The sequence below is a fragment of the Talpa europaea genome (assembly GCF_964194135.1).
Source record: "Talpa europaea genome assembly, chromosome: X".
NCBI lineage: Eukaryota > Metazoa > Chordata > Mammalia > Eulipotyphla > Talpidae > Talpa > Talpa europaea.
Genome location: NC_140081.1, coordinates 4,706,677 through 4,730,605, shown reverse-complemented (window position 1 = coordinate 4,730,605; position 23,929 = coordinate 4,706,677). Strand labels below are relative to the sequence as shown.

Below are 23,929 nucleotides of genomic sequence, written 5' to 3'. Positions count from 1 at the left end.
TAGAGAGTCTTACAGAGTAGGGAGGCGTCTGTAAGTACCGCTGAAAGGCAAATGATCTTCCCAAAGCCCTCCCAATCTCCCCAATCCCCTGCTCAATTAGCCTTCCTTGCCTCTCAATGACAAAATGGCAGAATGAGAAGTTTGATTTGTTGAGAAGGAAATCAAAATGCAATACTATTTTGTAACTAAAAGCCATGCAGGGCACTGCTAAAAGCCTACATCTAGAATTTATATATATATATATATATATAATACATAAAATATGTAAATATATATATATTTAAAGAACAGGTTTATCAGAAAAGGGACAGAGAAGTAAAAGACACTTGCATAGACACAAGCGGGAAGGGAGAGCTGCCCCTCTAGAATTTAGAAAAAAAAGCTGGTCCATCGAATTCTCAAAGCAAGTACAGAACAAGAACCTAAAGAGCAAATGCCATTTCTACTATTGCTCCAGATCTAGAAACTTCAGTCTTTCATTAAACAACGGGGGATCAAATAATTGATACTTAACGTGGCCACATTTCTGTAGCCTTTTGAAAAATACTTTTCCTTTTCTTCCAGATTTTTAGACCTGCTGTAAATCTGGCTGACACGCTCCTGGCATGCAAGGAAAGGCATCGAATTGATCATTGCTGTACCTGTGGTTTCCTTAATCTTGGGGAGTCGATGACATCCGTCTCTCAAAGTGCCAAACAGGGGTTCAGTATTAATGGCTGTGTGCAGAGCAGGCACTGTCATCCTCGGACACATCCCTTCGGTCTGGGGGTGTAATTCCTTGAAGGGGGCTCCGGGGGCTCGCTCCTCGGAAGGAATGTAACTCACGCCTTTCCCAGAAGTCTCAGGAATCAGGTGCTTCCCCATGGAGGGGCAGAGCGGGGACTCCACAGGTGTGGGGCAGGTGCTGCTGCTGCTGCCCGTGCCACAGCCGGCGTCCACAGAGGAGCCTTGAGAGCTCTGCAGAGAGAAGTGGCCCTCGCTCTGTAACGACGACATGCGCTTGGCCAGGTGGTAGTCACAGAGGCGGGCCATGCTCTCCTCCGCCTCGGGGAGCTTGGACGGATGGTCACAGGCCGACGGGCCGGCGTCCTCGGTGTTCTCTATATCTTTGGCTGAAGGGACGCCGGTCACGTCGGTTAAGAAGTGGTCTCGTTGGCCGAGTCCTGAAACCTCGCTGGCTTCGCCGTCCGGGGCCCCTTCCTCCTTCCCTTCAGCCTCTCTTGTCCCAAGACCAGACACTCTGGGAAAGGTCATCCCCGTGGCTGCTTCCAGTCCACTCTTCTCAGCCACCCCCCCCTCGGTGGCCACATACCATCTTTGGCTGTCCTTGCGAAAGGCAGTTCTCTCCAGGTTAAAAGTGCCGAGGTGTTGACTGTCCCTCGAGGCCGCGGAACCGCACTTCCCTTTGGCATCCTCCGCGGCCTCGGCTGTTTTGCTCCCCTGCTGGCTTTTCCCGGGTAAGTTCCCACTAGGGGGCGCTTTCCCTTCCCCATCAGCCAACTTGCTTTTCCTCTTGCTGGTGCAGGAATAGGCCACCGAGCCCATGTGCAATTTGCTAAAGTAGTCAGTGACCGACTTGGTCTCCATCGTCTCAGGCTCCATTTCCATGTGTTCCGAGTGAAGCATCTGCTTGGAAGGCACGACTTTGGGCGGGAGGTCCGTCAGCGGGCGGGCAGCCAGGGCGTGGGAGGACTTTGGAGGCAAGCCCCCCGCGGGGGGCTGGGAGGTGGGGAACTCGGTCAGCTCTTCTGCCAGGGGGTGGTAGCCTTCGTGAGAGGCCAAGAACATGCGGGAGAGGTTTTCTGACTGCTTCTGTGCTGTGGCCAGCTCTGAACTCTCAGTCATTTCAGAAGAGTTAGTTTCATTGCCTGAGTCTGATGAAGACTCGGGACTATAAGCCCGCAAGATGGCTACACCTGCATGCCGTGAAAAACAAGAAGCGATTAATGGATGCATCAGAGGCACTGGGAGACATGTACGAAAATGGGACTCATGATTATTAAAAAAAAAAAAGACCACGGTTTTCCCTTTTCGGTAAGGACTCTGAGTTTATTCCACAGTTGTTCCAGAAATAGGGAAAAAAACGTGCCACGTGTTTAAACAAAACCAAACCAAACCAAACAAAAGCCACAACAAAGGAAGCCACATACACAAAGACCCCATGGTGGTGGTTCAGCACGTCTAACAAACGGGCACGCGAGCAACGGCGCGCCCAGGACAGGACTCCGGGGCAATGGCGCGAGAGGATGGAATGGTGTGGTGGTCAGTGAATAAACGTAACAATGGTGAAAGAACCTGAACTGTCACTGGTCTGCTGCTCTTCGGACACGGACAGGGCTTCTAGAGCATCCAGCGTGGCGGTGCCAGCGGCGTCCAGGCCCGTCTCACACTTGCCCTCGGCGCTGGTGGGCACGGCGTCAATGAGGGACACCGGGATGTCGTCGTGCGGGCTGCTGCCTGGCTCCTTGTCCTCGCGGCAGGCAGCTGCCTGGCTCTGAGAGTCCTCCTCGTCTGAGCTGTCTCTGAAGCCAGGTGGGGGGGCAGCGATGGCCATGTTCAAGGAGCGCAACAGGAAGTCATCCTCATGGTCATCCCCTTCTGGAGGGGGCAGGGATGTGAGGTCAATGATGTCATCGCTGGACCCAGACAGGTTGAGGATGGCCGGTGGGTTCATCTCCCCCACCACGAGGTCCTCCTCACAGCTCACCTCGTCCTCATCCTCGGCGTCATCAGTGTTTTCTGCATAACAAATGTCACGCAGCAGGGGTTCCTCCAGGCCCCCGGCCGCCTCAAAGTTCTTGACATCGCCTATGTTGGCGTAGACAGAATTGGCCACAAACTGGATGCCCTCCGCGTCGGGCGCGAGCTCCAGCCCCTTCATGTCATTGGCACTGCCGATGTAGAGGCTCCTCTGCTTCTCCAGCAGCTCCGGACTCTCCTCCAACAGTCTCTCATAGCCCAGAGTCGGGGTGTGCATGCCATCGTCCAAGGCGAGATCTCCAAAAATGAAGGACACTTTAGCTCCTCTCGGAGACTCCTGTGCTTTCTTCAGCGTTTCTGGTCCTGAGAGGGTCAGCAGGGAGTGCTGAGCTAGGCCTCTGTAGTCGGCCTCGCACTGAGCGTCTCCCGGCGGGGCCCCGGGCTGGCTGAGGCTGTCGGCATTGTAGGTGTTGTCTAAGTACAGGCGCCGGTGGTCTTGGGGGCACAAGGTGCCATCTGTCATCTCCAGTGTCTTCTGTTTTGAATCTATGAATGTGATCTGGGCTTCCTGCTCCCCTTCGCCGATAAAGGTGGTCATTTGGGGTATGCAGTTCCAATCTGAGCCAAGGAGGTTATGCTTGCCTTTATTTTCAGCTCCTAGAGAGAAAGAACCACGCAAAGACACATTACTGTGGAGTTTGGGGGGGAGGGTAAGGGGAGAGGCTTGCCTCCGTTTCTTAATTTAAAGGCCTGTGGCATGTCTTATGCAAATGCCGTTATTCAGCCTTCCAAATGTGGTGCCAGGACTTCTGGCTTAGGAGACTTGACCTTAGCAAAATTGATCCTGCATAAAATATAATTGCTAGATGATAAAATAAAACACCATCTAAGAGCAGGGAACTATAGCCTAATTCCATCTGGCCCTTGGTTCTATTGCTAAAAGACATTATTTATGTCTATGAATGTGAACATACAATCCGCCTTTTTAAATCCTAAAAGGTGCTAGTCCCACAGGCTGTTAGTCTAGAAAACAGACCGCCCTTTTCTTTGTAAAGCAAGATCTAACAGTCCCTACTACTCTGCAGAGGAAGATGTTGAATTTTTTTTCCCTCATTAAGAGAAGGTCAAATAGCCTCGTATTTCTATCATGTATTTAGGAACTATTGCAATGATAATACAATGAGAAAATACAGATTATATACACATTTAAAATATAATAACAATGATGATAATAAAGCACAGGAACCTCTATCTTCAACTGATTCATGTCCTGACGGGTGTAGGTCTGTTCTGTCTAAATGTCAGTGTACACACACACGTGCTTACAGTGCGGGGTGGCGGTGGGGGGGGGGTGTTCACAGCAATGAACTTCCCTCAGCGATCTCTAAGCTTAGTTAATACTTTGACTAATTTCAGTTTTTATTTGTATCATGAGAACTCCTGATGAATTCCTGGTGAATTAAAATCACAAAATCCTAACTTCAAAATTGTGCTTTTATTTGCTGTTCAAGGGCCGTTCAGTAGGGAACCCTGCCAGAGAGGCTTTTCTCTGCTGGGCAACAAGAGAGGGCACCAGGTCATCCCATGAATACTGCTTTAGAGACTACAGAGGCAACAATTTGAGGACATTTTAGGGCCAAATGTTCTCCCATCTGTTCTCTCAAGTGGCCCCCAGCCCACCTTTGGGTAATACTCATATCACACGTGCCAGATACAGGGGAGGAAAAATCAGTTTTACTGAAGAGGTTTTGTTCATCCCATAAGTGACACAATGGACTCGATGCTGAAAGATGTTGAATCAGTTTATGAAATACATATATTCTCATGAGCAGCAAGTAAAAGATATAATTTTGAGGCCATTGAGTCATACACCAGATGTACTTACAAGCTGCCTTATAACAAACACACCACGCGAGAGTGCAGTGCTCTCTGACTGACACCCAGGATCTGACCCCGTGCGTGCTCTTGGGAGGAGGGCGAGTGGTTCCGCAGAGTCGTGAGAGCTCTGGGTTTAAACCAGGCCCAGCAAACTTCTTCTAGAAAGGGAGGGCAGATCAGAAATAGTTTAGGCTTTGAGGGCCAACTGCTTGCATCTGCTGTTGTGACATAAATGGAGCCAGAGGATAGACAAAGAAATGGATGTAGTTGGTGGAAAGCCCCCTCCACCGGCCAGGATGCAAAAAGTGATCTTATTTTGAAAAGGAGTCTTCATCACTGCGGTGAAAGGTCTCGTCGAGAGGAGAGCACCTTGAACTACTCTGAGGGTGCTAAATGGAATAGCAAGTGAGCATACAAAGAAAGGCCGAGGGGGATTGGACCATGCAGAGAGAAGGGGTGCAGGCAGAGACTGAGGTTACACGGCACAGGGAATTCCAAGAGACACTAGAAGCAGAAGAAACAAGAAAAGATTCACCTCAAGAGCCTCTACAGGGAGTACGGCCCTGCCAATACCTAGATTTTGGGCCTCTAGTACCTCAAACTGTGAGAGGATAAATTTCTCATAAGTACCCAAGTATGTGATAATTCCTTATGGAAGCCCTAGGAACTGAACACAATGTGTGTGGGCAAGTTCCAAGAACACTTTCCAAGAATAAGATCTGGCCCAAGGGCCATAGTTTAAACCAATGAGAAAATGGAATAGAGCAGTAGGCTAAAAACAGGTTAATAGCTACTTAGTCAGACCCTGCTAAGGCCCAGAGATATGCGGGTGCAGGGATTTTGAAAGCAAGTGTAGGTTAATTTTCAAGGTAGAGAAAAAGAAATGAGGTAAAAGCCTTAGTCAAGATCTCAAGCAAGAAAGAGCCCAGGAGTCCAGTGCCCTGGCTTCCACATCTTCATTGTGACAAGAAGAAAACATACACTTGATCTTGGTTTCCTTCCAGAAGGGGATACCAATTTGGCTTCTGGAATGATCTTGAGACACAGAAGGATGTGGATTGGGAACTGGGATGTCTACTGTGGTCCAGTCTGCCACACGGTGGGAGGATAAAACCGAATGGGGAGGAACAGGCCTCAACACACTTTACATTTCCTCAGTCTCAGAAGAGCATTATTTTTTTAAAGATTTATTTATTTATTTATACAAGCACTGGGTACAGTCAGAAGAGCGGGAGGGTGAGAGAATTCACCAGAGCCAGAGCGGGGAGCAGAGCAGGCAGAAGGACCGAAGCACACTGCTGAGGGGAGCAGCGGGCGGCAGGAGAGGTCTGCGCGCCATGGGGGACCCTCCTCTGGCGGCCGGGGAGCAGCTGGGGATCGAACCGGCGCTGCAGAGGCTGCGGGCAGCTACGCAACCCAGCGCTCAACCGCTGCGCCACAGGGGAGGCCCAGAAGAGCATTTTTTTTTTAAACTAAGGAGATGTGTGGGTTTTTTTTTTTTTAAGATTTATTTATGCATACAAGAGCTGGGGTACAGGCCAGAGGTGCAGGCAGTGAGAGGATTCACCAGAGACAGAGCAGGGAACAGAACAGGCAGACTGACTGAAATACACTGCTGACGGGAGCAGCAGGCAAGACAGGAGAGGTCTGCTGCACCATGTGGGTAGCTCCTTGGCCGGGGATCAAACTTGTGCTGCAGTGGCTGCACTTAGCTTCATAGTTTGTGTCTTAACCCCTTGTACCACCAGGGAGGCCCAGTCTCAGGAGATCTTGTAGGAGTTCTGAAGAGAAGAGAGGACTTGCAGCCATTCTTGGCTGCTGCTTAGCTTGCGTCAACCAGTTGTTCTCTCTCTCTCTCTCTCTCTCTCTCTCTCTCTCTCTCTCTCTCTCTCAAAGAAGAGAGATATTTGGAACATGTGCCCTCACCCTCAATCTTACTGTAGAACTGGGAGAAATTACTGAATGATTGAAGGTCCATTCTTTCCCCACACTAACAGTACTGATAGCACTTTGTGGAAGTACGTGTCCGCCTAAACTTTTATTCAGCATTACATTGTGAGTCACCACAAATTGCACAGAACTGAGACCCTTATGACTGGTACCATTTTTAGAATAGTAGGTTTATTTTCTTCACCTGTACAATCTTAACAGTCCATCAGGAAAAGGTTTTATTTTCAAGATAAACTCTAAGGTTGGAAGAACAAAAAGCAGAAAACGGATTCCTGATGGCAAAGGGTTGTGTTAAATTGCCAAGCTGCTCTTTGGAATTTCAAAGGTCAGCATTAAATTGGTCAAAATCTCCTAGTGCAATGAAAACATGTGGTCATAAAAATGTTCAGCACCAAACTCAGCTCACACTCACCACCTCTTGTTCCTTCACAATTTCTTTTCAATCATTTGCATCTCTCAGCATCTCTCTGTGTTTCTATCACTTTCATTCTGTTTCTGTCACTTTCATTCTCAAATTTTCCAGAACAGTTTTGCATCACTGTCAGTTATTAATGGAAGTACTGGCCACGATCGTAGGTGTTGCACATAGATTTTTCTCTAATCATTATCCTGCAAGCTAGCTTTTAAATCTTAGTGTTAGAAATGAAAAGACCCGAAGTTAGAGAAATTGAAGACAAAAAGCAGACATCTCAAGGGAGGGTGGGTTAAATCTTAGCTGCAGGTCACAGTTGTGCCACACTTCTGGCATGCCTGCCCTTCTCACTTTCTCTCGCTGGTTCACCTCTGTCCTGTATACCTGCTGCCACAGAAGCAGCCATCACAGACTCTGAGTCTGTCTGGGTGTGACTATCCACACACCCCAATGTATTTGTGGAAGAATAGGTTATGTTTTCTGCAAAGGTAAAAAAATCAGAGGACATGCCTTTTCTTTCCCCCTTTCGTTTCAGAAACAGTGACAAAGGGCTTTGTTCCTTTTCTTTGAAAAGAAGTGTGGACTATGGAACCCCTTATACTTTTACTTTGCTTATAATTTGCTCATCAGTTAGTAGCTCTGATTTGTCTGGTAATGCCGGTCCATCGGCCACAGTGACTGAGGGTCCGCTGTACCTGGAGGAAGTGTTCAAACACTGGAGAAAACGATTCTGAAACAAATGAAAACCACCCACCTTCACAGAAACTATTTAACATTTGTAGTCCTCCTGGTCTCGCTCGGGGGCTATTTTGTCCTGTCAAACGACTGAATTGAGTTATGTGACGTCTTTGCCATCCCAAAGGTTCCACATGCCTAGGCAAGTCCTAAGTCTAAGTGCCAGGAAACACTCAGGCGCTCCTGTGGTCGAGCTCTCAGAGTTCCAGAGGGAAGTCTGACTGCAGGAGGAGGTGCCCAGGAGACTAGGCCTCAGGCACCCTAAGGAGAGAGAAGCCCTAAAGCTGAGGGCTGGCGATTCCCATGGGGACATCCCAGCCTTCGTTGTCTGTGTCGTGACCTCTGTAAGAGCGAGGTGGGAGAAACCCAGCCACAGGCTGATGCTCGCTTCCTTAGTGATCACACAATCACTGCCTTAGAAACGAGCACCGCGGCCTCTCCAAGTGCCACGTAAAATGTGATAGAAAACAAACCAACATTAAAACAACAACCACAACCTGCACCATATCAGAAATACTTGAAGGCTTCTGTGTTAACCTTGGACATTGGGCTTTTTTTATGGATACAAATTTTACTTTTTCAAGAAACAACCTTATTATGGTTGTTAAGTAGGGTGTGGGGGGGTCCATGCCTCATGAGTTTAGGAAGAGGATACCTGTTTCCTGGGTGCCTGGATTTTTCTTGTTGGCCATGTTAAATATCGACCTTCTGGAATCCACAAGCAGCCTGTAGTATCCAGCTGTTAAGCAGGCCAGGTTCATGGCATCTGAGGACTCCATCAGGAGCGTGATGGGCTACACAAAAGAGAATGATTTGGTTAAAGCCATTCCTCCTTCATTGCCTCCTGCCGTGACAGGGGTGCTGCCTGTGCTGCGGAGATGTGAATGAGAGGAGATTTGGCGCAGCCATTTCATAGGGGAGGCACAGTGGCGGGCGCGGGGCATAACAGCGTCTGGCCGAAGGGCACTGTGGGGACACCCATTTGAAAGTCCGGGCATTTCTCACATTTTCCAAGTCATATTGGAATGAAAAACAAAAACAAAAAACCCCCCAAAACTGCTTTTGTTCCCAAATAGTCGACATTTTAAAAAGTGGTAGTTAAGGAGTCAGTTCCCAGATGTGAACCCATGATCTGAACAAACCTGGAAAGACTGTTTTGTTTGTGGTGAAAGTGAGCGCTGAAGGGAAGGTAAAACCAGCCGGGGCCCGCCACCTCTTTCTCATCGGGACAGGTAATTCCTGCCGTCAGGTGTGCGGGGCTCGAGCCACCCACCCTGTCTCCTGGCGCTTTTCCACAACAGGCTGCTGCTCTCAGCATCTTTGGTCAGGACGAGGCCATTCCAAGTCTACTCTTGCACTGTCAGCTTGCGGGGCAGCCACCCACAGCCACCCGGGTGGGGCCCATGAAATCCCACGGGCCACTGTCATCGTGTCCGGGCCCCACGTTCTCCCTCTCATGAGCATCTCTTCCTGGCAGAGCACACGGGGCTCCAATTTGCTGTGTACAAGGCCTTTCCCATGTCCTCTTTACTCTTAACCTGCTCCTCCCATGTCACCTGAGTGGATGTGCCCCGCCCCAGCCTGTTCTCAGAGCACTTCCGATTGATGCACTTTGCTTCTTGGGGTCCTCATCTCTCGTTGGGTCCACTGCCTTTTCTCCATAGAGACAACAGGTGCATTAAAATAGCCAAACTCCCTGGGCTCATCTATCACTGGGAGAGGAAAGTAGGGATGAGGGGGCCTGGATTATCTCCTGTCAACTTCTGTTTGGGGAGTAGAGTTTGCGCTTTGAGCATGATCTCTGATTGCTGCTTTAAGTGGTGTGGCATAACCTTCACGGGGGGAGATATTTGGGCAGTGCCATTGGTAGAGCCTGAAATGACAGGCTGATGCAAATACCCAGCTTTTCCAGGAGAAAAAACATATGGACACAACAAAAGGGAAAAGGATTTCTAAAGAGGGTTGAAAAAAATCTCTGTGATTGTTCATTTAAGAGTCATACATTCTAGAAAGTAGGGAAAAGTCACCCTTATCCTCTATTTATGATTCATGCATTTTGGAGCCAGAAAGAAGGGACCTTAGAAGTGAACTAGCTTGCTTTCTCATTAGAGACCTCGCAATGGCGCTGAGAGCAGTACAGGCCCAGCTCAGACATAGGTGGATTGGGTCCAAGGCCATAGCAATAAAGTGAATGTCGTGATACAGTGAGTCACATGTAATTTTTGGTTTCCTGGGGCATATAAAAGTTATGTTTATGCTATACCATAGTCTATTAAGTTTGCAATGGCACCCCCCTTTATTTTTGCTGGTGGAGGATTACAATATTATGGTCAAATATCACCATAACATATAATAATGACAAAGCTGAAAATATTGGGAGAATTACCAAAATGTCACAAGGAGAGATGACATGAGCACAAGCTGTTGGAAAAATGGCACTGGGGTTCTTGCTTGAGGCAGGGTGGCCACAAACGTTCAATTTGTTTAAAAAAAAAAAGGCAATATCTGTGGCGCACAATAAAGCAAAGCGCGCTAAGACGAGGAAGGCCTGTGTAGCCTTTGTCCCCAAGGCGCACAGCCGCTTAGTGAGGGTTAGTGCCGAGGCCTGAGGGGGGCGGTCTTTTCCACACCGTGACGCGCCTCTGGTGCCTGCCTGTAAGTAGGGGCGCTGCTGCCCGACGCGGGCTGTTCAAATCGAAGCCACGTGTCCACGTCAGCCAGACCCACCTTCACATCCAGCACGTGCAGCTCCACCCTGACCAAGCTCTCCTCTTCCGTGAACATTTCAATCCTGTTGACGTGGCTGAAGTCGGCGAGGAGAGCCACCAGGTTGGTTTTGGTGTTTATGACGTGGCTGATGCCGTAGCGGGGCCCGACCAGGAGTGTCACCTCCGAGCGCTTTTCGGCCTGCTGAGAACGAGATGTTGACAGAAAAGCATCAGCTCTCTGACACGCCATGCCGAGAGGATCCAGAGAGTCCGTTTTTATAACATTACCTTTTCACTAAAAAGGAATTTGGGGTCTTATTGTACTAAATAAACCAATTAGAAGCAGCGGCTAGCTGACTGCATCGAGGCCCTGACAAGTTATGAGAGGGGTAGAAAAGAAATGCTCTCACAGCCCATCCTCATCGTCACGAGAGGCTTTTAGAAAGAGGGACTTTTTCTTTTTCAACATGACCGCAACTTCTGGCCCAAAGATTTAAAAGCGGGCCACTGTCAGGGTGCGCCGATTCTCTTGGCTCTTCACATCTCTTTCTAGGGCATTCAGTGGAGGCGTTATCTAGTTTAACATTTCTTCTGATATTTTCAGCTTGTGGTACAGTCAATTAGAAATGGAGGCTGGAGAGATTCGCAGCGGATCTGCTTTGGCCGTCGGCGGCAGCCCGGCCCAGACAGCCCCGGCGCTGACATTTTGCAGGCCTCTGTGATTTCCCAGAAAAAGCAAGAAAGAGAAATTACCACTAATGTTGCCTTGAACACACGGCCCCCGTACAATCGAAGGTCACTGAGGAACTTGAGATAATGGACCTTGGCTTGCAGTGCAGAGAGCTGAGGAGAGAAAAGAAAGCTCAGGTGTTCACTCCGTTGGATGTGCATGGGCGGCCGCTGGGGCCCAGCTGACAACCAGGGCAGGCTAGGGGAGGCTTTCACGGCGACAGATGGGGCTGTCTCAGGACCCTTCGTGAGGAATCCAAGTAAATTTCTGTGTATGTGGTTTCCTGAAGAAGGGCTGCAACAGGACATCAAGATTAAAATCTTATTTATTTTGGGGGCGGGTGGAGAACTCTTAAGTGTGGTGTGCTGGGTCAGGCACCCTGCAAGCGGGAACAAGATGATAAATGACTGCTGAACATGCGCTCGCTGGGAGATTCCAAGTCGAGAGTGGTGCTTTCCAAGGGCAATTAGGGCCAAAAGCGGGTGGTCCCGCTCCCCTCTTCCCCTCACAGTATGTCTCTGGTTTATAGTTGCTTGCTGACTTTGGTTTTTACTTTATTGTATGGGGCTGTAACTAAGATGAAAATGCATACATTGTGCAAAAATGAAAAATGATGTAAAAAAATACATAAAGTGTGTGTGTGGGGGGCGGGCACACAGGGCTTGCAAAAAAAAAAATGTGGGTGCTACCCAAATCCTCCCAGCGCACCGGAGACTCACCTGTGCGCAGTTAGTAGGTGCTGCTTTGAATACACACCTGCAAACTCTATAAAGCCTTTTAAACAAGGTCCATATTCTCAGCTCAAGTTTCTTCCAGTCTTTGCAAGTTTTTAAGGAAAATGAGCTTTCTGAGCTCCAATCACTGTGGAAATGTTTGAACTTGCAATATAAACCTGTTTTATTTGTTTGGTTCCAAGAATCTATTGAGTTTTATGAATAATTTACAAATGAAATTTTATCCAGATAAAATTGATCTTTTACCACTTCGATGTTAAGACTCCCACATCATAAAAAAAAAGTATTTGAGTAAAAAAACACCCACGTTTCATGTTGAATGTGCCAGGAATGTTTGTTACGGGTGTGCATTTCCAACAAGGCGCAGTTCGCATCCAGTAGCAACGACTGTCAAAGTCTGTTTTCAATTGCAGATGACTCGCCAACTCATTTGTGAGCTATACCTACATGAACTACCCCTTATGTAAGTTATTTCGCACTATTCATCCATCCTGCTTCTTGCTAAAACCCAAAGCACTTTGCAAACTGATCTGAAAGCAAAGTACTCACTCTTACCTAGAAAAAAAAAAAACTTTCTAGAAGACAGCGATAGATCGATGGATCTTAGGGCAGTTATCCCAATTATTATTACAAAACCAACGGGCCAGGCTTGGGGAAAAAAATATCAGGCCAATGAAAAGAAATGAGCTTTGGACAAGTCAGAACTGAAAGTTTAAAAATCTTGATCCACGACATCCTGCTGTATTTCTACCAGCCGAATGCTTACAGAAACAGGGGAGTCGCCAAAGGTGGCTGATAATGAGCTGAACTGAATTGTAAGTTTAGAAGAAAGCCATGGGGGGAGGAGGGAATAGAAATCAGCATGTCTTTGCCAGTAAAAATGACTTAAAGTCAGATGCCAAGACCAAAGAATTACCCATGTAAACTGATTTGAACAAGTGACCCAAGAGGCCGCCGTGCTGGGAAGTTCTCCTGGGCTGGGGGACCGCTTCTGAGTGTGGAACCAGCAGCGTAAGGCTCCTTCTTGTCCTGGTTCCTGAAACCCTCTGAGGTTTATGACCTATAACTGTAACTCTCTATTCTGATCAACAGCATGTCTTTCAAATATCCTTTGTGCTGTTTCTGCTTAATTCAAAAAAGGAGATTTTTAACACTCATGATGGTAAATAACAGAAATAATTTTATCTTCCCTCCCAAAGTGAGATTTAATCCAGTGTGGTCAACGAGGGTGTCTGCTCCCCGGGGCCCATTTGGCAATGTTGGGAGACATTTTCAATGTTTATAATTGAGTGGGAGGGGTGCTCCTGGTGTCCTGTGGGTAGAGGCCAGGGACGCTGCTAAACATCACACAATGCCTGGGACAGACTCCCTCCTCCAGCAGAGAATGATCTGGTTGCCAATGTCAGTGGTGTGTAGTAGAAAAACTGGGGTCTAATGAATGTGGGGTTTGGTCTGCAGGGACCCCCCCATGGGCTGTTGTGCATCAAAGCCTGTCTGAGTGGTGAGCAAGGGCATGATGGAAATGTTAAATGATCCTGCCATTTGAGCCCCTAAGATCCTCTGATCACAAAGTCTCAGAGCCCATGCAAGGTTCTCTGGTATCACACACGAACAAACCCACCTCCTGTACAATACGGAGTCTATAGGTTGCAAGAAAGAAATGTTTCCACAAGAATACTTACTTTTCATTAGTCTTAGAAACATGTTAATAATTATTTAAAAGGTTATACCATGTTACTGCTTCTGAAAATATGGTGCAAAGTATTTTATTCACAGGCTAATTTTAAACATTTTTTAAAATGCACGCAAGCTTCTCTCCTTAAAATCCATTTTCTATTAAGATGCAAATGTGATACCTTTTTACCGGGTGGTACCAAGTTTTGATTTGCTTTGACAAGGTGTGAAAGTGCTTTCTTTATGTTCTTCTCTTTCATGCTTTGCAGCACAGCAGAGGGAAGAAAAGTCTCTAATCCCCATTCTTTCCTGCAATAAAGAGCATATCTTGAATTTCACATTCTTGTGATGATTAGTTATCTAAGACAAAATGGCGTTCTGGTATTTGTTGCAACAAATGAACTCTTGGTAAAGTAGGGGATGGAGACGAGCACCCAATCAGCGCCAAAACTGTTTCACTCTGGAAAGTACTATCTGATCACTGATGCAAATGTCTGCATTTTCAGAGACCTAGTGCTCCAGACAGGGTGCTATGGTGGGACTGACCAATGGTGATTCGGGAGACACAACCCAACCCCCCTGAGTCTCTAGGAATTTATTCGAATATCTGAGTTGGTATTTTCCATACCAATTTCTCTCCATCTCTTTGTTGAGTCCCATTGACACCTTTCCCTGTCTACCCTGTCTCTTTTCTGGGAGGCACGGATGCAACTCTGTTCTGCCCCCACACCGCTCTTCACCCCCATCTCCCTCCTCAATGGCCATTTCTTCAGAAACACAGTATTCTTTTCTCTAGCTATTCATGTCTAGCTAATGCCTTCCACCCACTGTTTTTACTGGGAGGGGGTGCTAGTGTGGAGTCATATGGGGTCCATGGCCTTTAAGTTTGCCTGGTATTGCAGAGGCAGTACCATCATATGGCTACATGAGACACACATACACAGACACACACACAGACACACACATACACACAGGTCTGGATGAATATATTTTTGCCAAGAGCCCACTCCCCCAGGTTGACTACTGCACTATCCTAAGAAGGTTCTACATTTTAAGTTCTAAGAATTCTATCCTGATTGGTCATGTGTTAAACCAGCGTCTTCTAAATTATACGAAGACCTTCCAGAAGGTTCTGGCTATTTCTCCTGCTTTAGATCCTCTCTAAAGAAGGATGGGAAGATGATCATTCCTCTTCCACATGGCCATCCATAGTCTTCTTCATGAGTTAAGAAGGTGTTTTAGGTGTAACTTCCTATTGTCCTAGTGTGAATGCTCAACGAACATTTGCTGGGTGGATGAATGTTATCACAGATTCTGCAAGATTCTTAGGCTAGCGATTCCTGGGAGGTTTCTGACTACACCACATTCAAACTGGTAAATGTGGGTGCAGAGAGGAACAGAAATGCACTTGGCTTGTCTGAAACTTAGCTCTAGTTCTCCAAAGACACCTTTTCACATGGAAGCCCATTTCCTCCACCTCCAGGAACTTCAGAGAGGGGACGATGGGGTGAGTGGGTCCATCTGAGAACAAGGCCTCTTTGGGAGCCGAGTCCACCTCAAGCCATAGTCATGGTGTGTGCAGGAGGGGGAGAGAGACCATTTGGGAAAAGGAGTGAATGGAGCCCAGCAGCCCTGAAGGCCTGCGCACGGAGGATCGTCTCTGTCATGGGGACAGCAGACTGGCGCCCTACATGGCATCGCCCCCCACCCCCAAAGGCGTCTGCATGTCTAAATAGTCCATTCACAAAGCGCAGGCTCACTGGCAGGCGTCCTTACCCCCTATTTCACAGCTCTCTCCCCTCAAACCCGGCGTTCCAGACCCTGGCTAGGAACACTACCTTTTGTACCATACTTGGATGATCTGAGGTCAGCTCAGGTTGCACAGACTATCTTTTAGACACAGGTGCCTCAACAGATCACACACACACACGCCACTACATAGAGCACGTGCAGGCTGGCAACGGGGGTGCGAGTCCCGTCCCCGTGTGGCTTGGGCAAGGGACTTAATCGGCCGTGCCTTGATGGGCTCGCCTGTAGAATGGAGCTCTATGCCTGCTGATCACAGAGATTTTCAGACACATCTTAATGTCTGAGGCCAAAGCTTGGCTTGGAACCGAGTTCCTTTGGGAATTTAAAGAGGTAGGCCTCATTTTAGCCACGACTCTCTAGAGGTGGATTATGTAAGAAATGGATCTCTTCCTCCCAAACGGAACACCATAATCACATTTTGCCTCTGGCTCACAAATGCTCTGCCACAAACAAGCTCCGTAGATCAAAAATACACTGGAGGCAGCATCTTTGTCTCCTCAGCGACCCGGAGAGTCAACACTTACTCGATGTACTTGAGGGAGATTTTCTGCGTCTGCTTGGTGGTGACAGTGGCGATGTACATCTGCAAGGCCGCCAGCCGCAGGGCTATGTCGTATTTCAGCTCCGGCCCGAACCGCTCCTGAACGACATCGTTACAGCTCTGGGGAGAGACCAGCAGAGGGCGCAGCTCGTCAAAGAATGGGTCACAGGGTGTCGCCTTTAAAGGAACGGGTGACCGGCAGCTCCCCGAGGGCTTCCACCTTCACTTCAGAGGCAAGGAGGAGAAATCTGGAAACATTTCCAATGCCCTGCTTGAAAGCCAGTCAGTGTTAACTGTGCGCACAAACAGAGACCACACAAGCCAACGGACAGTCATTGACCAGCGAGCTGCTACTTACACACTTAGCTTTTCCTAACAAGATTTAGGAATTTAGGGATGACATTTCCAAACCCAGGAGCGGCGACTGAACACACGAAGCCCTGAGTGCACGCTGTGGCTTCTGGAAGCAGGCGGACAGGCTGGCATTCCAATGCTGTTCCTTCACTTCAGAGGGGTGCGAATGAGACAAATTCCCTAATGGTTCTGTGCCTCAGCTTCCTCTTCTGTAAATTGGGGCTACTACTGCTCCCTGTGGCCAGGGTGGAATGAGTTAATGCAGAGCTGCCTGATCTGTCGGGCGTTAAGAGCCCTCGCCACCATCACCACGCCCGCGCCGCGCCGGCAGCCAGCACTGAAGGGCTACGGAAGCGGAGCAGCAGGCCAGGCGTTGCCAGGGGCCACCTGTGGGTCTGTAGGTGTCCCTTCGACATGCTGGCAGCCTGCACCCCACTGGAGTGGCCTAAGATCACGGGTGTCCCCGGAGCGGGCAGAGAGGACAGTCCCGTAGCCACTCCAGCGGAGAAGGCCGCAGTGGCTCAAGAGGCATTCTGTGCCTCCGGCCTTTCTTTCTTCATCTGGGAAAGGGGAACGCCTGCCTCACAGGGTTTGTGGTGAGCAGCTCACTGAAGAGTGGCTGAGAGAGGGCTGGGAAGGCCTCGGTGCTATCCGGCCTTTGTGCTACGGACCTTCTCGCTGGCGCACAGGGCCCAAGCGCAGCTCACTGGGAGGGGAGCACGGCACAGCGTAGGCCTGTTCTGCCTGCGAGCCCACTGATTTTTGTTCTGGGAAATGAGGCTTTTGGGCTAAAAAAGCCTTGTTAGCCTTGCCCCTTCTTTATTCTTTGTCTGGTCCCAAGGTTTCAACTGGAAAACCCAACCAGGGTGTGCTTGCTTCCTTGCTGAGACGCACATCTGCGACCACTTCACATGCCCATTTTACCAACTGGGAATGCAGCGTCCCGTCTGGCTTCTGTACACATTTGCCTTCGGGCACATACGCTGGCTCACTGGCGGGGCGGCGCAGGTTCTGTCCGCACGCTCTGGGTGTGTCTCAGCCCATCCCTTCACTCCTACAAGTGAAGTCACATTCTCTCGCCCGCCATCCCTAATAGGGTCTCCCACCTTGGCCACCCCTTACAGTCTTCGACCTGCCTGGATTGCACAGCACTCCTTGTTGGAAGCAGATCTGACTTGAGGCAGGAGGCAGGGCGGTCTGAGAGAAGGCAGCCTCTCAGAGCCATCCCAGGCTACCATTTTGCTTTGCTACTCTTGGTTCACCAGTTATTTCTGAATGCGGGGGTTGTCCATAATTGGGCACCAGAGGGTGAGGAACCAGAGAGTCATTTTACAGAGTCTTATGAGGGTGAGGAAGCCACGTGGCATGGTGCTAAGGCACAACAGGACTGGAAGAGTGAGTTTTTTGTCAAATCATGTTGATAAATTGCTTTCTTCTGCAACTATTGTATGACAAATTTGAAGCAGGAGTTTTGCAACTGTGAATTTATAGACAAAAGGTCCACATTTGATGCCAGGTTCTGTCAACTACTGATCAAATGAACTTGAACATGCCATTTCATCTTTCTTTGAGTTTCAGTTTTCTTATCTGAAAAATGGGCTAACTCTAGCTAACTCTCAAGGTTGCTGGTACACTGGTAAGGATAGTTCATAAAATGAGACGTGCTTGAAACGAGTGAATCATCACCATTATTTCTCCTTAGGGTTGTGACTGAGTTTTTCCCCATTCCTGTTATGCCCTGTACTTAACCAGACTTCTGAGGGGATTTTTTTAGTTGAAGTGATCTGTCACTTAATTACTTTATATAATTACTTCAGTCTGATCCTGGAGAGTTAGTGTGAAGTCTAACTTACACGTTTTTTTTTTTTTGGGGGGGGGTACTAATCATGCTTTTAATCTTCTCAGTACATAAAATATAGTTCCTCAAGCAGTCATTTTTTTTTGCAGAATAGAGAGGTCTCAGCGGACTCCACTATGGGCCAACAAAAAAAGTTCATTTATAACGAATGTGGTTAGATATTAAAAAGGAAACCAATACTGCTGTAGTGTCTGAAAGCATTTTGTAGCCTCCGTGGTATTATCCTGTTTGCTAATTGGCATAACAATCTTTTTCGTGGTACATAGTGAACAGGTGAATGTCAGCACAGCTCATTATAATTATGAATTAGAACAGTCTGGATTATTAGGGTTCACTGTTATTATATATGTGAACATCCGTAAGCTAGCTCAGGGCCCATTACAGAGTAGGAGATTACCAGATATTATCGCCGCTGGAGCCTCTGTCTCCATCATCATGGCTCGCCCAGTCAAAGGCTGCTGTCCTCATTAGGAGCCCTCTAGGTTGAAATGATTTTTGTCTTTGTAATGTGACATATATTGCTTCTGCTTACTCTTTTGTTCCCCAGGCTAATTTTATTTTATTCTTTTAGTACCTTAAAATCAACATGGCACACAGCACCATTTGCAGATTCACTGACTTACGTTAGACAAAAATGGTATTTTAGACGTTCTGTGATCCAAGGCATTTTGAACGCCTCAGAGGGTCAGAGGCTGAGAAATTCTCATTTCCTATTTTCAGTAGAGGATTTCTGTGAAGATGGTGGCTTTAGTTTGGTCTCTGTCACCACCATGCATGCCCTCTACCTACCCACTGGCTACTCCTGGCAGGGGTGGCTGATCCACTACCATGAAAGCAACACCCAAGGTGGAAAGCAGAAATGTCATCAGTCTTCTGCTAGTCTCTGGAAAAGACCCCCTGTTCTCTGGACAGTCTCACAGGTATAAAAGATGTGTCTTTGGAAGAAGAAAGATCTCCATGACCTCTATCCATTAGACTTGAGCCAGCATCCTGTATAGAACCATGCTTAGAGGTGCTCCGGGTCTACACAAGAGGCCTTCCTTCCCCGAGACAAACACCACCACCTTCTTTTGTAAGTGCAGTAGGTTTGTGATGTTTAAAACAGAAGCAGAGGAAGATGGCTTTAAAGCAGCATCCTGTTCATGGGAGTCCTATGGAACTACAGACAACAGCAGCCGAGGGCACCTCACTGTCTCCGGCCAGGCACTAACTGGTTGCCGTAACTACTTATTTTCAACCAACAAGCTTAAAAACTGCACAATCTGAGCTGCAGGGACAAAGGCCTGGGTGGGCCCACAGCAGGAATGTGTGGAAGATGCAGAAAAAGGTCAGCTGAGCACCAGGTTGTTTCATGCAGTCACACCTGGGTTCGCTGCCCTGCTGGGGAAGAGGGACAGTGTTCAGGTGCCCAGGTGACCAACATTTAACATTAAAATAAACAAACAAACAACGGCTTCGCTGTTCTGGATAGAAAATGGTATTAAGGCAACACACATTTCTTTACTTGACAAACCGTATTCTTAATAGGATTTGCCTCTTCCTGATGCATCTGGATTATCTTCGTCAACATTAAGCACCCTACTGAGCTGGAAATATCACAGCCTCTTCCAAGGACCCCTGAGGTGAGGTGCCCTTAACTGGCCTTTCCCTGAGTGTCCCCATCAGCTGGAAGGTTTTAGTAATTTCTGCTTAAGTCTTTGACTTAATTTCTGTTCTTTTGGGCTTACTGCCACTTTAATAGTTGTCACTCTTCCTAACTGCTGCTATTTATCTCGTGTCTCTCTGCCATCTTCCATTTCCTTCCCCCACCCCGACATTTTTAAAGATCACAGAAGCTTTGAAATAGACAAGAAAATACCAAGAACAGTAAAGCAAACACCTGTGTATCAACTGCAATTGTTTCTTTCATTTTCTTTCCCTACTTCTTTGCTTTTTTTCTCACTTGTGGCTCCAGCAACCGTTGTCGGGTACAGGCATCCCCAGGCAAACAGGCCGTCTTTTTGTTGGCTTCATTTTTGCCTTTTCTTCCTTTTGTTGTGGGGGAAGGTTACATCTAGGTTTACAAGCTCTTTGAGTAGTTATAATGCCAGATGCCTAAGCATTAGGTAAGTGGGTTCTTACTGTTTAATGTGATTATACTGGAAATTTAAGTGAGCGTAATGGGAAGCAGTTATAGAAAAATAAAGGAAATAAAGGAGCATCTCCTTCCTATATATCAAAGGGATAAATTTTCTTTGGGACAAACTAGCAAAGGTTCTCATTTCTGGAGGTCTTATTTTTTTGAGAATTATATCCTAGAATCAGATAGAGATTGCCTGCAAAGGACACTATCTTCTTAAAGTCTTGTTGCCTTGAAATGAATAACTCCAGTACAATGGTGGATATCATGATATTTCAGAACAAGTTAAGCAACAAATGTATGGATGACTAAATAAGTAAATAAAGGAAAAAGGAAATCGCTTTCTTAGAGTAGAAGGCCAATTAATAAGTGAAGAAGAAATAATGCAATGAGAAAAGCCATCATTTTTAACCATTGGAACAGCAGAGTTAGGCAAGAATCATCAATGAATACTAAAACTCGTGGGTGAAAGGATCATTCACGAGAGTTGCAAAGTAACTCCACAAGTTGCTTATTCAGACAAAAGAGAAAGTAGTAGCTTTTGAAGAGATAAATCTGGAGAACACAGCGTTAAAAGGACAAACGGACACTGTACGCCCTCCTGATGCCAGGTACTAATGAGGACAAAAAGTCACCCATGTTGTTCTTCTGCCCAAGAAGAAAGCACTTTGCTTTCAGTTCTGATTAAAAATCTAACAAAGGTTCTCCCACCAAGTGAAGGGAAGGATCACCGAGAGAGGCTTTTTATTGCCTTCAATCCAATGGCAAGATCAGAGAAATCCAATTTCAGAGATTTCTAAAAAATAACTGAGCACTATTCCTCAACACGGTCAAGGTCTCGAAAGTCAAAGAAAGTCTGAGTACTGTGCCAGGTTTAAGGAGATTGAAGTGACGTGACAACCAAGCGCATTCTGTTTTAGAAAAAACTGATAAAAAGGACATTTGGGGACAACAGAGAACATTTGGATATGCACATTGGTCAGATAATGAAAATCTATCAGTATGAAATTTCCTGATTTTATTAATTATGCAATGATTATGTAAGAAAATATCTTTGTTACTAGAAAATATATATGGCAGTATTCAGGGATAAATGACTATGATTCCAGCAACTGACATTCATATTGTTTAGGAAAAAACATCGTGTGTGTGTGGGGGGGGGGTGGGGCACACATACACTAAAGACACAGTAAATGTGGTAGGTTAATAACTGGTGACTTTGGGTGAAGGATACTGAAAAGTCCTTTTACTATGCTTACAACTTTTCTGTAAGTATGAAATTATTTCACAACCAAAAGTAAAAGTTTGAGAAGCGCCACTGAGTACTGAGCTTGTGGTGGAGGACAAAGAGAAAGAAGATCCCATTTAAAGAGTTCAGGAAATCCCCCACAGACAATTTCCCCCCAAACAATATAAGAACATGCCCAACTTCTCACTTACCTGAACGTAGAGATACTCAAAAGCAACCGGATCTCTCCTTAAAAGGTCAATTGGATCCTTTGGGACAAAGCTGATGCGGAAAAGACACCTCATCTTATGGGAGCTGGGCCTCTGGGTCACCTAGAAAAGACCAATCACAAGACTCGTCCAGTGATGACTGAGAAAAGGCGAGGGACGCGGAAACACTGTGTCTTTGGACACGGAGACAGGAAGTGTTTGAAGGGCCTTTAGTCCTTGTCCCAGGTACGTGTTCCTGAAAAGCACATACCTGCGCCTTAGGCAAGGTTCCCCGAAGCAGCCCAAGATGAGGGGCACACTGAGAAACCACTCTCAGGAGAGGCCAGTAAGGGAGGGGGGAGCAGGGCAGGAGCAGAAGTACGTCCCCAGCAGGGGTACCTCCAGCCTGACCCCGGGGGACTCTGGTGTCCCTGTAGCACAGCAGGACAGGAGCTGCAGGTGCATCCACAAGGAAGTCGTTGGTTTCAGGCTGTCCCAGGGCAATGTGACTCTGCAGGTATGGACAGATGGGGGCTGGGGGACCTGTCGACACTGGCTGTTGCGAGTGGTCTCACACCAGGCTAGGGTGGGGGGCGAGGGTCCAATGTGGACTATAAATAACCAGAAACATACCTGGGCAAAATACAGGAGGAATAAATCTTGAATTTGGTGAAAGAATTTAATAGTTACCAGAGGGAAGGGAGAAGGACGAAATGGTGTTGGCACGGGTTGTCTGATGGAGGGTGAGTGGAACATGTGTGCCTATGGAGGAGCAAAAATGTAACCCCAAGATTAAAATTAAAACATTAAACAAGAGAAGAGACCCAGAGGCAGAGCACAGAGATGGTCCACTGGAGCGTCACGGTGTATTACTGCAGAGCAAGCCGTGGGCTTTTCTAAATCACACTCCAGAGGGACTGGCTGTGGAGTGTCATCATGAGCCTCTATGACATCACACTTGGGAGTAGGAAGGCAGATGCTCTGGCTTGTGCTTCCAAAGGACCCCAAAGTTCCGATACCATGGCGCTATTGAACTTGTTCCAAGGAGCTTGGAATACACCACCATTAAGGGGTAAGGACCATGGAATCATTTTGGTGAGCTCTCCTTTCTCCATCACAGTATGTGCCAACTACTTGGTGTAAGTTTCTCAGTTCCTCTTGCAATAAAAGGGAATCAATCAATGAACAGTAAAACAGTTGAATGGATAAAAGACATCCGCCTCTGAGAAAGAAGGGGAAAGATCTTCAATTTCCCTTAGAGGTCAACATGATGAATTAAAACCACGCACCATGAACTTGTGGTTTTATGCACTTGTTTGTAAGTGTACACACTTGTAACTACTTTTAGGCAGGGGGAAAATCTGGCAAAAGAAGAATGTCTGTTATCTGCAACGTAGAAATTCAAAATAAAAATAGCAATAGCTTTATTGAGGCCTGTGGTGTGTGTGTGCATATGGGCTTATACATTCTTAAGAGTTTACATTGCCCACTTGTTGAATAGAAGAATTGCAACAGGAGAGCTCCCCCAAATTTTAAGAGTTAACTAGAAATAGAGAGACACTTGAACCAGCTTCCTGACCGTGGACAGGGTTGTAAAGCTGACTGGATCCCTGAGATCTGAGGGCTGAGAGCTGCTCATCACTGGCTCATGGGATAGTGAACCAGGAAGGGCAGCCGAGAACCCGAGACCCGAGTGTCGGCCAGGCCTGCTGTTGTCTCAGTGGCATCATAGGGCATTTCGTCAGAAGGTCACACTGATGTTCATCAGGTATCACCTTATCTCCATCTACTTTAATTACCTGTTAGACTTTATCTTTCTTGAATCTCATAAGTGACCTTGATTCTAATTGTATCATCAGGTTACACTAGTTTGGAGAAATAAATTAATATAATGCAAAAATGCTTCAGCCTCATTAGAAAAGGTAGCCCATTCTTTACCGCAAATATATAACACAAAACAATTTCTTGGAAACTTTAGGTAGTATGTAAATAGGCAATAGTATTTTTTAGACAATTTCTGTCAAACTGCCAGAAATTCAGGTAGATTTGCTTAAAAGTTCCTTTGGGGATTTTCATCAAAATTACATGCTTTTAAATGATTTTTGTTATTGGACAATTCCTTAAACTTACTCCCCTTTCGACCATGCCTATAAATATCTTATCGATGAAGCTTTTCATATGTGTTGATTTCTAAGGCAGACAGCTGATCTGCTTCAGGGTACTTAACTCAATCCGTTTACTTTTTGAGAGCTAATACTTGAGTTTTAGCACTTTGCTTTCAGTTCTGATT

The 23,929-nt window shown here is 46.9% G+C and overlaps 1 protein-coding gene across 3 annotated transcripts in view; it reads right to left on the bottom strand.

The window, feature by feature from the left end:
- Positions 1-23,929, bottom strand: part of FRMPD4 (FERM and PDZ domain containing 4) — a gene marked incomplete at both ends in the record, with an annotated part of 645,593 nt that overhangs the window by 2,388 nt on the left and 619,276 nt on the right. For all 3 annotated transcript variants that reach the window (XM_084258035.1, XM_084258033.1, XM_084258034.1), the window contains 8 exons: positions 642-1,916; positions 2,296-3,357; positions 8,331-8,469; positions 10,403-10,585; positions 11,137-11,226; positions 13,704-13,830; positions 15,855-15,991; positions 21,643-21,762. In XM_084258035.1, coding sequence (XP_084114161.1) covers positions 642-1,916; positions 2,296-3,357; positions 8,331-8,469; positions 10,403-10,585; positions 11,137-11,226; positions 13,704-13,830; positions 15,855-15,991; positions 21,643-21,762 — 3,133 coding nt within the window. The remainder of the gene's footprint in view (positions 1-641; positions 1,917-2,295; positions 3,358-8,330; positions 8,470-10,402; positions 10,586-11,136; positions 11,227-13,703; positions 13,831-15,854; positions 15,992-21,642; positions 21,763-23,929) is intronic.